General features: G+C 39.7%; 1 protein-coding gene across 2 annotated transcripts in view; it reads right to left on the bottom strand.

The window, feature by feature from the left end:
* Positions 1–14825, bottom strand: part of KCNQ1 (potassium voltage-gated channel subfamily Q member 1) — a 362802-nt gene that overhangs the window by 247865 nt on the left and 100112 nt on the right. Inside the window, exons 7-12 of one of the 2 annotated variants that reach the window (XM_027805339.2) lie at positions 11576–11686; positions 8952–9047; positions 6592–6714; positions 5460–5601; positions 4108–4134; positions 1676–1741 (exon numbers count right to left, since the gene is read on the bottom strand). In XM_027805339.2, coding sequence (XP_027661140.2) covers positions 1676–1741; positions 4108–4134; positions 5460–5601; positions 6592–6714; positions 8952–9047; positions 11576–11686 — 565 coding nt within the window. The remainder of the gene's footprint in view (positions 1–1675; positions 1742–4107; positions 4135–5459; positions 5602–6591; positions 6715–8951; positions 9048–11575; positions 11687–14825) is intronic. The other variant, XM_055722543.1, reaches the window with a different exon arrangement.

Below are 14825 nucleotides of genomic sequence, written 5' to 3'. Positions count from 1 at the left end.
ATATTCAGATATGCAGCAAAATGTCTTTAAAACAGACACCTTTTGGCTTTCACTAAATGAATTTTTGCTGTTTTCATTTCTACAAGATGGAAATGAAACTTCCCCAGTTCCTAGCGGAGAAGGACTCACAGCCTTTTCAGTTTTCCAGGCGACAAGCAATAAAACTGCTGAACCTAAACCCACGTCAGGTGCTTGCTGAACACTCACTGGACTGTGCTTGTGAGATACAACACAGAGGACAGAAGGGTGGGTTTTGTGCCGTTCACAGCTACTGCTTCTCAGTTTCATGGGAGGGGGAAGGAGTGGCACAATGAAAAAGGAACAAGAAATCAGGACCCTCCCTCAGCCCATTTGAGAGAGCTGCTGCCCGAGAGCACAGCGACGGAGAGCTGCTTAATAGGAGACAAACACAGGCTCTCCCTCCCTCCTTTTTATTGAAAAATTTTCTAAGATCATAACCAAGATCGGTTTGTTCTGGTGACCAGTGCAGCCCTCTGCTTTTTATGCTCTCATTCTTAAATCTACGTTGCTGCTTCCAGCCTGAAGAAGGATCAGCTCCAAACGCTGCCATGCTGCCGGCTTGCCTGCAGCAGAGAGAAGGGACCAAGACGAGAGCAAGGCTCTGCCACAAAAACAAAAAAGTCTTGAAACAAGGCTCAAGCAGAGCACCAGGGAGCATACGTTGCCACAGCATATTTTTTTTGTTATAAAAATAAATTCATAGCCATTTGACCTTCGAGGAGTCTTTCTCACAAAGCAGTGTCAAAAAAACAGTACATTAAAAAAAAAAAAAAAAAAAGGCACTAGATTTCTAAATAGGCATGCTAAAGGGGAGAAAAAAAAATCAAAGGAAAATTTAGAAAGTCATTCTCAATCGATAATAAGTGAAAAGAAACACAGGTATAGCAAGGGATATTTACTATAACTCAGGGGTCCCCAAGCTTTCTTTTCCATATTTTTGATGAGTAGCACCAGCAAGCACGGTAACAGGCACGGCTATCACACTGATCAGGCACTGCTTTGAAACAGCAGAAAATACACTCCCCGCAGTATAAGAACCCCTGCTTCAAAACAGAAATTCTGAACTTTCTGGAAACATCCAAGGCCAGGCTGGACGGGGCTGGGAGCAGCCTGGGCAGGTGGGAGGTGTCCCTGCCCATGGCGGGGGGGTGGGACGGGGTGACCTTTAAGGTCCCTTCCCACCCAAACCGTTCTGTGATTCCATGAACTTTGAGTTGAGGATCACAAACACAGTAACAAATTACTGATGGGTTTTCTGTATTGCCAACACAACAATTGTATATATAATATGTGTATGCAGATGCTTTCCTGGTAGAGGAGTATTTGGCTATATTTTACACTTCCTCTTTTGCAAACACACACAAAAAATTTAAAACAACTTAAAGCATTTTTCATGGAAAAACTGATTTTTTATTAATGCATTTAGAAAAATACCTCTGGTCTGCAGAAAATGTCTTTTTTGTATTATTATTTAAACATTTGTGATTTACAACCTGAATGACTTCCAAACTCCAAATTCTACTGTCATGCCTATGCTTTCTTTAAAAACCAGCTCTATAATTTTCTGTGCCACAGCAGGCAACTCCTGACAGAACATTGCAAAGATCTGGTCATTAACAAAGGGGATGGAGCAATGAAATATGATGAGCTTTACCTGGAGAGGAAGGAGTGCTGGGAGACTGCTGGTCTGCAGAAAAGGATGGCCAGGAGCGTTGACAATCTGAGTCAGAGTAAAGATGCACATAAAATAAAGATAGGAGAGGGGGGAAGGAAAAAAAAAAAAATGGAAAAAGGCTCCAGACAGGCAGCTAAGGAGATGCAGACATGCCTAAAATATAGTATGAGGTACTGACATCTTTAAAAACAGAATAAAAATAAAAACTGTGGAAAAGAGTTTGTATGAAACTCTTGGAGTGTGCATTATATGTTAGCAGAATATTAACCCATGACATGGAAGCATCGCTGCCTCTTCAAACCCCTTCTTCATGACAGTGTCCCCCGCTGCAAGGTATTCCTCCCTACATGCTAGTCCCATTTTTGAGGAAAGTAACATATATGTCCGCCCCTTCCTTCCTGCCTTTAGGGTTTCCTCAGGTGTTTCCCTTTCCAAAGTCAATGAACTCATCCGGGTCAGCCCCCTCTCGGGCCGGCTCTCAGCGCTGCCGGTGTAGCTGCTCCCGGTGCGATGTCAGACGAGCGCTGCCGCCCCTTCCAGGCTGCCCAGCACGTTCCGTAAAAAGCACGTGGTGCTGCCCACTTCTACCATTGCGACCAAGTGCCTGCCTCAAGCTGGGTTTCTTGGGGAAAAGTTTCAGGCAAGCAAGAGGCGTCCACGATGAGAAAGAGACTCAGCAAAACATAACATTTATGCTAGGTTTAGTTCCTTTGAATAGCATTATCCTTTTAATAACTATTTCATTAAGAAATGCCTGTGGACTCACACACTGGGACAGTGTGATATTTTTCAGAAGTGTTGCCTTACTTTCATGCAAAGAGAAAAACTCACAAAAATATAAAGGTATTGGAATTAAAAAAATCCACAAGCAACTCATTTTGCAAATGTTCTGTCCGTGTTAGGCATGTACCAGCCACGGCTGTTGGGTCTTTGCTGAACTGATGATGCCAGCAGAAAGGAGGGGAGAGAAGGAGGTGAAACCTCTGGTTGCAAAAGGGTACTGGCAGGGAAGCCAGCTGGGGGACCCAGGAGCATCAGGACTTGAATATGAGTGGGCAGCCCGAAGAGAGACCCCAAATGTACCCAATACGAGAAAGCAGCATATGAATACTTGACTAGGGGCTTCCTGAGGCCCAAATTAAAGTGGAATGATCATCCTTTATTCTTGTACTTCCTAACTTCTTGCTTCTGAGCTTTTGACTTGGCAGCTTCAGTTTGCTGTGTAGGTACTCTTATCCACAGTCAATACAAATACAATCTCTCCTGTTTCTTTGAGGCACCGCGAGAGCAGCGTCAGGTAACCTCTCAGTCCCCAGAGCTCACGCGGCCTGGCTAGGGAATAGAAACTGAACCCATGGTGGCTGGCAAAGCCCTGCTGGTATTTCCACACGAGGAAGGAATTTCTTGATCGTGTAAAACAGGTGACTTCATGGCTCCTGCTGCTCTCCTGAGCTTGTTCCACCACGCTCAACCTCAACAGAGATGCACCATTTGGAACACAGGAGAAAAGCAGAAACAGGGAGATGGGCAAATCAAGGATCCGTCAGGGGAGTCCAGGAGATTCAGGAAATTTTTTTGCTATTTTAGCACCTGAATTGCACCTGTGTTCTATGTGGGTTCAGAGGAGAAACCGATCTTGTATTTTCAGACAATTTAATCCAAGCCTGAGCATCCTTGCCCTTGATCACCAAAAAGAAACCTCTATCGTCTTTACTGGATGCAGAGAAGACAACTTACAGGTGGCTTACAGCCCTCTCACTAAATCACAGGTCGTTCTGAGCAGACCTAGCTCTAATCCTAGAGCCTTTGGAGAACACTCCATTGGTAAGAAAGTCCCTAAGCAAGCTCATTAGAAACATCACAGGACTACATGGCTGCTTAAGTGAGCACAGAATCCAGATGAACGATAAAATAAATAATTTAATTTATGGGTCTCCATCTGTTCACAAGTATCTACCGAGCATTTTTATAGGAACAGATGCATGTACTTCAGAAGGCACAATACCGGAGGTCAAATCTGGAAATTTTTCTTCCATCCCAATCTATTTGTTTAGAAAGCAATTCTCAGCTATATAGTCAGATAATTTAACTAATTTTACTTTATTTTGAGTAGATTATATTTTTCTAATGGTTATATATTTATATATATATACAAGCAATTCTTCTCAAGTAGAAAAAAAACAGAGATCATCTACTTACATAGATGAGTACTCACTTTTCTCTTTGTAATGAAACTGTGGGTGCAGTTGTGATTAGAAGTGTCAGAATGGACACTTTTGTCTGTCTAGATCTCCTTGGCTGCAAAAGATTTCTTAGAAGCTATATGGCACTAGACAAACATGAAAAGCACTGCAAACATCACATTATCAGAAGCTGGCATGCCATAGATAGAATTATTTTCCTCAACTTACCAAGCAATTTTAACATTCCTGTTTGTCCTGTGTACTTGTAACAGTTTAGAGAGAGCAGAACACAGATAAAAAAGAAAAAAGATAAGTGTCAGAAGAAATTAGAGAGAATTCTTTTATTGAAAGCTATAGAGCTGATTTTTGAAGGGGCAGTAGTAAGCTGCCTGTAAATCATATTGTCCTTTAATCAACGTAGAAACTTAATGATAAAAGCTGGGACTTTACAAATCTACACATTTGTACGGTTCGTTCATTGAATTGTTTGGAAGAAAGCTATCTGTACTCAAAGCCTGAGGCACAGACTAGCCATAGTACTTGCCCACCTTTTAACAGCTGTGTCATTTCTACCATCAGATGCAATTTGCAATCATTCCTTAACAGAGGCCAAGAAAGAGTGGAAAAGCGTGGATATTACAGAACAAGACAAGACAGAAGCACAGCAAAAAATACACGGAAGGTGAGATTTCCTGCTTTAATTGAAATATGCCTGGTGCCAGCCCACAATGCTATCTTATTTTAAAGGGCATTACATTTAATCAGGTCAGCCAAATTTTTGAGGAGAAAAAAACATAAGTACTTAAGGTACTTGTAATCAATAAAACACCTTAAAAAATAAACGCCATTCTTGCTGCCAAACTTTGAGCAATACACGTTAAAAACGTCTACTAAAAGTACGTTTGTAAAAAAGCCACATTGAAAATTCGGTTATTTTGGAAGTTCATCACCGCTAAAGCAACTGTAATGAAGCTATTAATTATAAGGTGACTATCAGAGTTCTTTCTTTCTTCTTTTTCCCTTATACTGTACCATTTTGTACAGTGGCGGTTAATACAGATGATCCACATTTATCTTAAGTACTTCTGCTTTCAAAATTTGATTTACAGCCTACTCCACTGAGCAGATGGCAGGAGCACATGATGGTGTCACGTAGCAGACTACGTTCAGTGCAGCCAAGACATGTCAATCCTTTTTGGTTGAGGTACAAGCACAGTAGTAACACATATCTTGGGAAAATTGCACATGGAAAAGCTGACAGCTAATCCCTGTAGTTTCAGTCAGTCAGCTGCAGAATTGGGGAGTGCATGCACTAGCCTCAAAGACAGTAGCTCTTGTGGCAAGCAGAAATGACAAATAATCTGAGTTTGTCTGCAGTGGAGCATGCTCATTAAAGGAATGGTTGAATCTCATCCAGACAAGCCAGCAACCAAAGTCAAAAATCAAAGTATTCTTGTTTAGAATGACAGGAGCTTGTCCTGTCCTCGTCCTCTCCTCCACAGATATTAAAAAAGACATGTGTGTAAATCACTAATAAAAAGCCATTACAGTTACTGGCCTTTTATAATGGAATTTCTTACCAGAATTTTCATATGCTTCAAAACTGAAATCAGGTTTCCTGTCCTCCGTCACATGGTCATAAGTGATGTGTGGAACAGTTAACATCCTATCTGGAGAAGAAGGTCCATTGTCCTTGTCTAACTTAAATTTCTTCTTTTTGACCTAAAACCACAAATACATTAAAATACTCAAACCAAGGCACATTTAGTTGTCTCTTCAGTAACGTCTTCAATAATAAGGCAGTCCCTAATGACCAGTCAGAAGAGTGCCTGGTGCCAGCATTACATTTTCATGATGCTACACTTTTCATTTGTCAGTAAGATTGCCCCCCATTCTGCCAAAATTGACTAATCACTTGAATTCTGCGTATTATCATTAGCAAATCCCTTGGCTGCAGTAAAAAAAATCTGCTAGATCTGTGACAGTTATATAAATCAAACTATTCCAGAGTATCTTTACCATTTTATGGATGCAAAATGTCATACCTTCAGCAAAAAGCAAATGGATATATTGCTACTGAGCTCAGGTGAACCTGGGATACCAGGGAAGATGTTTGCACAACATCCTCTCCTCCCAGCTTGAGGCTACTGTGCAATATTCTTACAAAAGAGAGGATGAAATACTACAGAATCTAAAGATTCTGACAAAGGTGTTTTGTTGCTGTTTTTTTAAAACAGATTCTTAACTTATGGCATCAGTTGATATGAAAATATTACTACTGTATGTAGGCACAAGATGTCTTCACCATAGAAGCCTAGAAAGCCACCAAATCAATAGCTGAGAGAAGCAGCAGTTTTGTTGCTTTTTTTAAGAAAAACAATTAAAAGTTACCATTTTGGAAAAAATAAGTTTCTTTTTTTCCTTTGCTTATAGTTTTCTAAGCAACAAATTATGGATTGATGTGCCTGAGTTAAGTCATTATTGCTCTTTTCCAAACCCATAGATTCATTAAAGAAGTCAAGCTTGTGAACTGAAACAAATTACGTTACAGTTTACAATGTTTGTATACTGAAAATCTCAAAACTGAAATGAAAACTTTGAAACCAAGTAATAACCTGTAAAACAAACACAATTAGTCTCTAGAGAGTAAACAAATTCAGTCTAATTTTGAAATTTTATATTACTTTAATAAGAAAGGTTAGATACTGGTACCATCACTGATTTCTTTGGTTTTGGACTGGGTGACAGCAAATGGTAATTTCTGGCAGGTTTTCGAATGTATATTTTCCATGTAGAGGAGTCTGGGTTTTCGGCTGCGTAGCATCTCCATGCAGTCTAGAACAAGTGTTTTAAGCAACAGAACAATTAATGCAATCAGATTTGTAGCTATCTGTACCACAAAGTAACTTCCAAGTAGCACATTAGTCATTCTCTATTTAATAATATTCCTGAATTTCCCCACTAGAAACAAACTCAGCATGGTTTGGAATCCTTATTTAGTAAACAGAAACCACAGTTTGAACTGGGCAAACCGGAAAGGAAGATCAATCTTTTCAGGTGCAAGTTTTTCTTGCATTAGCAACAAACAAATGGTAAGAGAGAATTCTAGACTGGACTCAAAAGGTTGGAGTTGAATTTCTTGCTCTGCTCCAGTTGCCCTCTCTGACTGAGATCATTTTGCCTATTGCATCTTGTGTTTCAGGCTCCTACTCAGAAAACAAAAGTCATTCTTCCCTGCTTTACAAGAGTACTATCAGAAGAAAAGCTATCGTGATGTGGTCAGCAGGGCCATATTCATGCAAAGATACAAGACTGAGAGCATGAGGGAACAGCGTTAACAGTTAACCAAGACTCAAACCCAATCCTCCCTGCTGCCAACCACCAACCATTGAAGTACTGTGCTCTAGGAGAAAAGGGAGGAAAAGCAGGGCTTGGAAACAAGGCCAACTGCAGACAACACACGAATGCATTCTCTCTGAAATGTGTAAACGTATCGCAGCTGATTAATAATTAGTCTCCAAATTAAAAAGGCAGATCCTCACTTTCACACTACATGAGAGAAGGACACGTATATACATACAAATCTAAAGTGGGAAAGGCCAGAAAACACAAGATGAAAGAAACAAACCGCGGCACAATGACAGAGGAAAACAGCTAGCAGTTGGAAAGGAAAGGATCAGACAATTGCCATGTAATTCCCACCACAGTTAATAGGATGTGGAAGAAAGAACTGAACTCCAGAAGAAAACAAGAAGGTATACAGGACAAAAGTATTGCTCATTTCATAAACTTCTTGGTTTAAGAATAATCTTTTTGCAAGTCACTTGTAGACCACTTACTTAATTGGGCCTTTAGAAGTCCAAGACTATTACTAAATCATAATTACTACTACAAGAACAGAGAGCCAGCAACTCATTGTCTAGTCTCCACTCCTCCTTAACATTTCAGATGGACCCAAGTGCAACGTTCCAGACATGCAGTCTCAGGCTTCCCAATAAGTTGGGGCTGATTTCCCAAAAGAATCAGCGGGAACACTAAAAATCCATTCTTTACAAAACTTTACCTTTTTCTGACCATGCAATCCAAACGAAACACACTAAGTCTGAAGATTTTTGGCTAATCTCTGGCTATAACCAGAGCCCTAAATTTAAACCTTTTTCACATTAACTCTGGGACTGTTTGGTTTCAAGCATAAATTTTACAGTTAGCTACTGTTTCCATAAAGAGCCTGACCTGGAAATCCACATTCACTCATGAAGCTAGAGAAATAAGTCATATGAGAACGCAAAAATGATACGGCTTAGGTGTACGTTTAGATTTCTTTTAAATTTGATCCCTGTGCTTCTAAAGCTACATGCAGATACCGAGTGAGGGAGGGAAAGCTGGAAAAGCCTAAAATGAAACAACATTAATACTTCTCCAGGGTGAAATGCTGGCTCCATTGAAGGATAAAATCTCATTGATGTTACTGACACTGAACTGCAACTGCATTTTTAACAGAGGGGATCAACATTTTTCTGCCTGTATGTTATCCTACACGCAAAGACTGATTTTGCAGAATCCCAGTGGTTCCCAGCCCCCTATCCTGGAGCTGGAAAGTTCAGACAAGATTTTCTTATTATTTCCTATTAAATATTCTGACTTATTTCACCTAAATCTGAGAATTGTAAGAATTTATCTGTCCCAAGGAAAATGAAGCATATCTGACATTTGTCTTTACAAGCAACAATGTGTTCTTTAAAAGTAGATTTTCACATGAAGCCTCCTCTCTGTTTTTTACTCCTGCAAGCATAGTATTTTGGAACATTTTCCCCAGGTAAATTGTCCAATAACTACAGGATAGGCTTCAGTTTTTAAACCAGCTGAATTAAACAGTTTGCACTGATCTGAGAGTGAACTTTTTTGCTCATTAGTTTACATTACAGGTGGGATTTCCAAGACCATTTAAAAGACTTGTATCTGTAACTCCTATGCAATTTTTAATGGGAATCAGACGAGGAAATACTGCCAAGAGTTTTGAAATAAAACTATAAATGGGAAGAAATGATAGTATGCAAAATGCAGCTCAGTACCTGTATGAGAGAGGCAGCAGCTGGAATCTGACGGTTGAAATGCTTCTGTCTTTGTTTCTGTTGTACCTTTAGGGCAAAGCCTGAACCAAGAATTCCCTGCGGGAAGAAAGAAAATGCAGATATACTTTTTTTTTTTTTTAAGGGGGTGTAAAAAAAACCACACGTAAGCTTGCCAAATTATGTTGTATTAATAAACTTCTATTCAGCATCATAAACCCCAACTAATTATTTAGAGGAAATGACTTAATACTGTTAAGGTTTTAGACTCAGTATTACTTGTTGAAACAAACTATGACTGCTATCATGCCCTGAACCAAAGCCTATTTAAGTCTGCTGGACTCAAATGCTAAAGAGCAAGCAGAAATGATATTTCATACCCTCTAAAAGCCTCATAAATACTTGTGCAGGGGAACGACAGAATAGGGAAAAATATTAACCTGATGTGCTTGACTTTATATTTACGAGAAATAAAGCTTTGGCATGCCATGATTCAGGTCACAAGAAAGAACTTTTAACTGGAATATGGTAATTCCTATTCCCATATGTAAACCCATGCTGGGAGGGGAGGACAAAGAAAAGGAATGTTACAAAATGGTCAGGACTTCACTGACTTCGATACAAGGCCATCTAATCCACTCCCAGGACAAGGGACATGAAGCAATGGCACTGGGTGACATACAACCTGGAATAGCCTCCAAACACAGTATAACTGTAAGTCCAAAATGTAAATGTAGAGCGAGTCATTTACGGAGTCATTTGCATAGCTATAGACATATTTAACAGAGGTATTGGTTAACACAGATAAAAATGAGATCTTCTATAGATCAGCTTACATGACAACACCTACTCAACAAAAGCATAATTCATTTCCGACAGGCAGTAGTCAGGGTGTCAGGGCAGCCAGGGATCTTGGCTCAACCTCTAAGAACTGTATTAATCATCAAGTGTTTTGAAAGGAACAGGAAAGGCCTTTCCTATTATGTTCATTTAGCAAAGATCAAACAGTTAATGATGCTCAAACATCACTTATTTGGGAAATGAAGGCTTGTTGCTAGATGCAGAACCCATACCAGTTGTGTTTAGCCACAACAATTACTTTTGATCGTGATCTCAGCCAGCTCCTCTTATTTAAGATGGTAACGAGGCAGCACACCATCCTTACTACCTATCAAATATTTACTGCCAGAGCTTCAAAACCTACATTTCGCCTTTGGGTCAACTTACAAGAACAACTTAATTCAGTAACAAAATCACACAGATAAAGGGGTGTCTGTAGTTGTTTTATTTCTACAACCAACCGGGAAAATCTGACAGGTAAACATAAAGCATTGCTGTGAAGGTGGGGCTGCTATGCAATTATTTATAAAACATCTTTGCTGGCATTCAAGTCCGAGCAAAAAGCTAAACAATCCTGCAGTCAAAATAGTAGTTTTTGGCATTTTTCTTACAGATCATTTCATTTACCACATCTCTCTTCTAAACAAGAAATGAATGTGAAAGAAATTGGAATGAGGAGGGGGGAAGAATATGCTTTTAAAGGCAAACTGATGCTGGAGAGTCTAAAAGTCTACATTTGATTACCTTCTTCTGCAAAAGCTTGCATATACCTTTACAGTAAGCAACTAATTTTTAAAAGCCACTGGAGTTTTAATAGTTAGTATTTCACGTTGTGAAGAATTTTCATGACTGTACTGGCATAAAAGTATTCTTCCTATCCATCCTGTACACATCCCCACCACTTCCCTGCCACAACTACACAAACATCTGCCAACACAACTGTTCGTGTCACTGAAATGAAAAACTCCCTGAAAAAATAAACATTTTAACAGCACACTTCAGCTGCCACAAATATTCCAACAGCACAATTCAGGAGTATTGCTAAATTTGTGAAAAAAATACCCTTAGCTACCCTTGGCACTGAACATGTTGGGTTTTCAAACCACAGTCCAGGTTTTGCTGATTTTTATTTCGCCCGTGGTACTCAAGTGCCTTGTTTCTTGTTAGAAAGTACTTGGGAACCTGTTTTCAGTGCAAACTAAGTGCCATAACAGCTTTAAAAGCTCAGCCCTAGGTCACTTTTGAAAACAGGACTTTGGCCACGGACAGATGCTAATTCGGCAAAGAGCTGCATCAGTGCGCCTGGCTGCTCCATGTTTCCTCTCTGCCAGCGACACCTCTTCAGTAGCTTTGCTAGAAGAAGGATGTGTATGAGAACTCTGCACTTCACCCTGGACCTAATCAGTTGAGTAAACTGTGAGTGAATGCCTTAAAAAGCCAAAACAACAGTAAGTCACTGAGTCCAGAAGTAATTAGCATGAGAAATAGTTTCCTTTACGCTTCTGAGATGGGCAGAAAAGGTATTTTGAATTAAACATCTCTTTCCCAACCACATACCAAAGCTAGCACTGCATACAATAAACAGTGTGTATTTACTTTTTTTAGCTGCTTATAGAGGCTTTTTTCCCTTCTACAAGCCACATATATTTCAATTACAATGTAAGAGTTTAATACAAATCTTCCATAACATCAGGTTAAATGAAACATCAAAGAATCAATAACAGAGTTTTCCTCTGACAAATAATGAGGCAAAACCAAACTGCCAGCAAAAGCACGAGATAACCTACCGCAGGTAGTGCAAAAAATGAAATTGCGAATACTGAAAAACAAGATGCAATGGTCTTTCCTATCCAGGTCTGAGGCACTTTGTCCCCGTAGCCGATAGTTGTAACAGTCACCTGTAAAGAGAAACACATAGAGCATTACAGCAAGTTTTGACGTGAAGGTTGTGGGTTGTTGCCCTCTCTCCCTTTTACATTTACTTTAAAGGAACAGTGGTTGCATTCCTAACTCTCCTAATGACAGCACGTATGACGTTAATGAAGGTAACTCTCCTCTCCAGGTTTGCTTCCCCACTTATAATAGATGGAAAAAAGGTACAGGAAAGTGAATTACAATAAAAGATGTTTAAAATCTTGTAAAGTAAACCCATTAAAGTCTTCAAGGCTGAGGCAACTCTACACCATATGAAGTCACTAGAATATGGGTGCCTGCTCACATCATACACTTTCCTTAGGGGGAAGCTGCCAACAGCGCGGAATTCCTGATTTTCTTTATGGGCAGGAGATGTTTGCTCAGAGTATTACAGGGCTGTTGCATAGAGAAAGCGTATACATCCTGTAACCATGGACTACGACTGGGGTCAGATGTGAAGTATTCTGGAGAACAACATTCATATAAATAGTGAGAAAAGCTGGAAAATTTCCATGCAGTAAAGATCCTGAAAACATGTCTAATGATTCAGTAATTCATATAATGGATCAGGAGTAAGAACAGATCATGCAGGAAACATCTGTCGAGTCTGGGTTTCAAAACACTGAAGTAAGGATTGCCACCACAGTGATGTAGCATAGCAAGACTTAATAAGTCATTATTTGCATGAGCTCAAGGAAAGAATGGATTTGTTTGAAGGAGAAGGATACACTTGGCATCTGAAAGCAATTTAAATTAACCTATGTCACAAGCTATTTCTGAATTTGGAAATGAGAGAGATTTTAATCTGTGACTTTGAAGAAGGCTAATCAAATCAGAGCATGTGAAACTACATGAAGCTCTCAGGCAGCTGAAGTGCACCTCACCTGCTGGCTGTTCCGACTCTTCGGTCAGTACAAGCTGCAGCTGCCCAGGACACAGGGGTCGTGAGCCCCAGACAGCGATATCCACCGGCCATCCCCGCCTGTCCCACCGCTGCTCCTAGCTCACCTGGCTGCTGGCGGGCACACCGCCGCGGGCAGCACCCCCGGGGGAGGAGGGAAGGGCAGATTTACAGACACAAGATGTTTGTAAGGGGGTGAAGGTGTCGAGAACCTGGGTCTGGGGAAATAAAAGCTCCTGAAGTCATGACAAGCGTGGCTGTCAGCTGTTTTGATTTAGTCCTTTCCTACTAGAAGATGAGAGCACGGGGAAATCCTGTGGATGAAGTTCTGACCTGAGCTGCACCTCAGAAAGACCAGCAGCAAGCCATCCAGGCACTGCCCCCTCAGCATCATCTGCGTGTCTGTCAAACGTGCCAAAGGGACGGCTCCAGCGGCTTGAGGTGGTGATGTTAAAAGGTTATTGCAAGCTGCTGGCACTCAAACATTCAAGTGCTAGCATTTAATTTTTAATACAAGTTTTCAAAACGTGGCTTATTTCCAAACCTGTTTCATATCCTATGAAGTAGTAATTTAAGTATGAATACTTAAAAAGTATTTTAAGAATTAGTGATAGCTTTGCCTGAATCCGGAAATTCTGTTGAAATACCACCTTAATTCAGAGCCTGATGAGAAACCGAAGGAGTGACATTATCTCCTGGCCTACATAAGAGGGTCAGTTTAAAAACAAAATAAAATTCTAAATTCCAATTCCAATTTCCTGCTCAAAAATGTGGTATAAAAAAGGAAACGTAACTATGGGAAAAGTGATGGCCTCCAATACCCTCTTACATAAAAGATTATGAGAGAAGACAGTAGTTTATGCCTCAGTTTTTGAAAAGATTTACAAATCCTCGTCACTGAAAAGTTCTATCAACTGTTCTGTGTTACAATCTTAATGTATATGTTTCAACATGACGTTAACTAGAAATGTAAAAAGAAATAGGTGCTTTTTAGCTGACTGAAGTATAACTGAAGAACAAATCATATACAACTAAGAAGTATTTGTCTGCCCTCTCCACCACCACCACCACCACCCCACCTCTTCTGAACTGGTCTCTCTGAAGCATTAGTGACACAAGAACAGTATTTTCTGTGTTGTCGGTTTAGTATTTTTTTGAAAAAACATTTTGGAAATTGGGTTGCAAATCAAAGTGTGTGTTTAAGTTAGCATTTTTCTCTGCCTTCATAAGTCTTATCCATCTACACATGCACTGTATTCCAAAATTACATTTTCTTTTTTCCCCCAAGATGTATGCTGTTGAAAACTTACATGCCAAGTTTCTGCCCTAAATGAATTTTTACAGCCAGATTATAACCCCCTAAAGAGTACAATACTAATTTTACAGTTGTAAAATAGGATCTTATAATGGAAATACTGACTCAACTTCTACTCTAGTGTAGTAAATATGTTGGCATAATGAAATTAAATTGATACAAGAGCTCACACATTAAATTTTCATTGAAAAGCAGCATGTAAAACTAATTGTTTTAATTAGGAACAAAATAATATTCATCCATTCATTATTTCAAGACTTTGATCTGATGTGCATCACCGCAGCCTTTGGTATTAAGACTAATCTTGTTCCTATTAAACATGCATCAATAGTCTGAGGGAGGAAATATGAAGCAAAAATCCACACAGCAAGAAGAAATAGTAATTGTTTGTCAGAAGTGAACGGGGAAGGGATTTTATTCAAGGCTATCAGTCTAAAGTGAGTTAGCAGACTCACAGCAAACTAATCAGGTGAGTAACAATGCTCTGTTGAGGAAATCTGCTGTGTGTCTTGCAAAAATTTCCATAGTTACAAACAGCTACAAAATACAAGAATGCATGATTCAGGGGAATTAAAAAGGCAGACATCACAGGACAGAGGGAGCAAACACAAGCTAAAAGATTTAAAAAGCCAAGCATTAAAGCAAATAAGGGAAATTCACCTTATAGAAAATACCTTAACTACTGTGTTTCTAAATTTGCAGCACTGTGACTTCAAATTCAATTGCGCTAGGTATTGTTTTGCATACCAAATACTGCTCCGAATTTTCTGACCCACTCACAATACCCATCCTGGTAATACAGGAACACCCAGCGATACACCAGATACATAACTGGTCTCCTAACTTCTTTGAAATTGAAGTATAGTAAATTGCAGAATGATCTGAATACTCTCCTGTATGCTTAAGT

This window comes from Falco cherrug, chromosome 10 (genome assembly GCF_023634085.1).
Source record: "Falco cherrug isolate bFalChe1 chromosome 10, bFalChe1.pri, whole genome shotgun sequence".
NCBI lineage: Eukaryota > Metazoa > Chordata > Aves > Falconiformes > Falconidae > Falco > Falco cherrug.
Note: the sequence above shows the minus strand (reverse complement) of the source record. Positions and strands in the feature narration are given on the sequence as shown.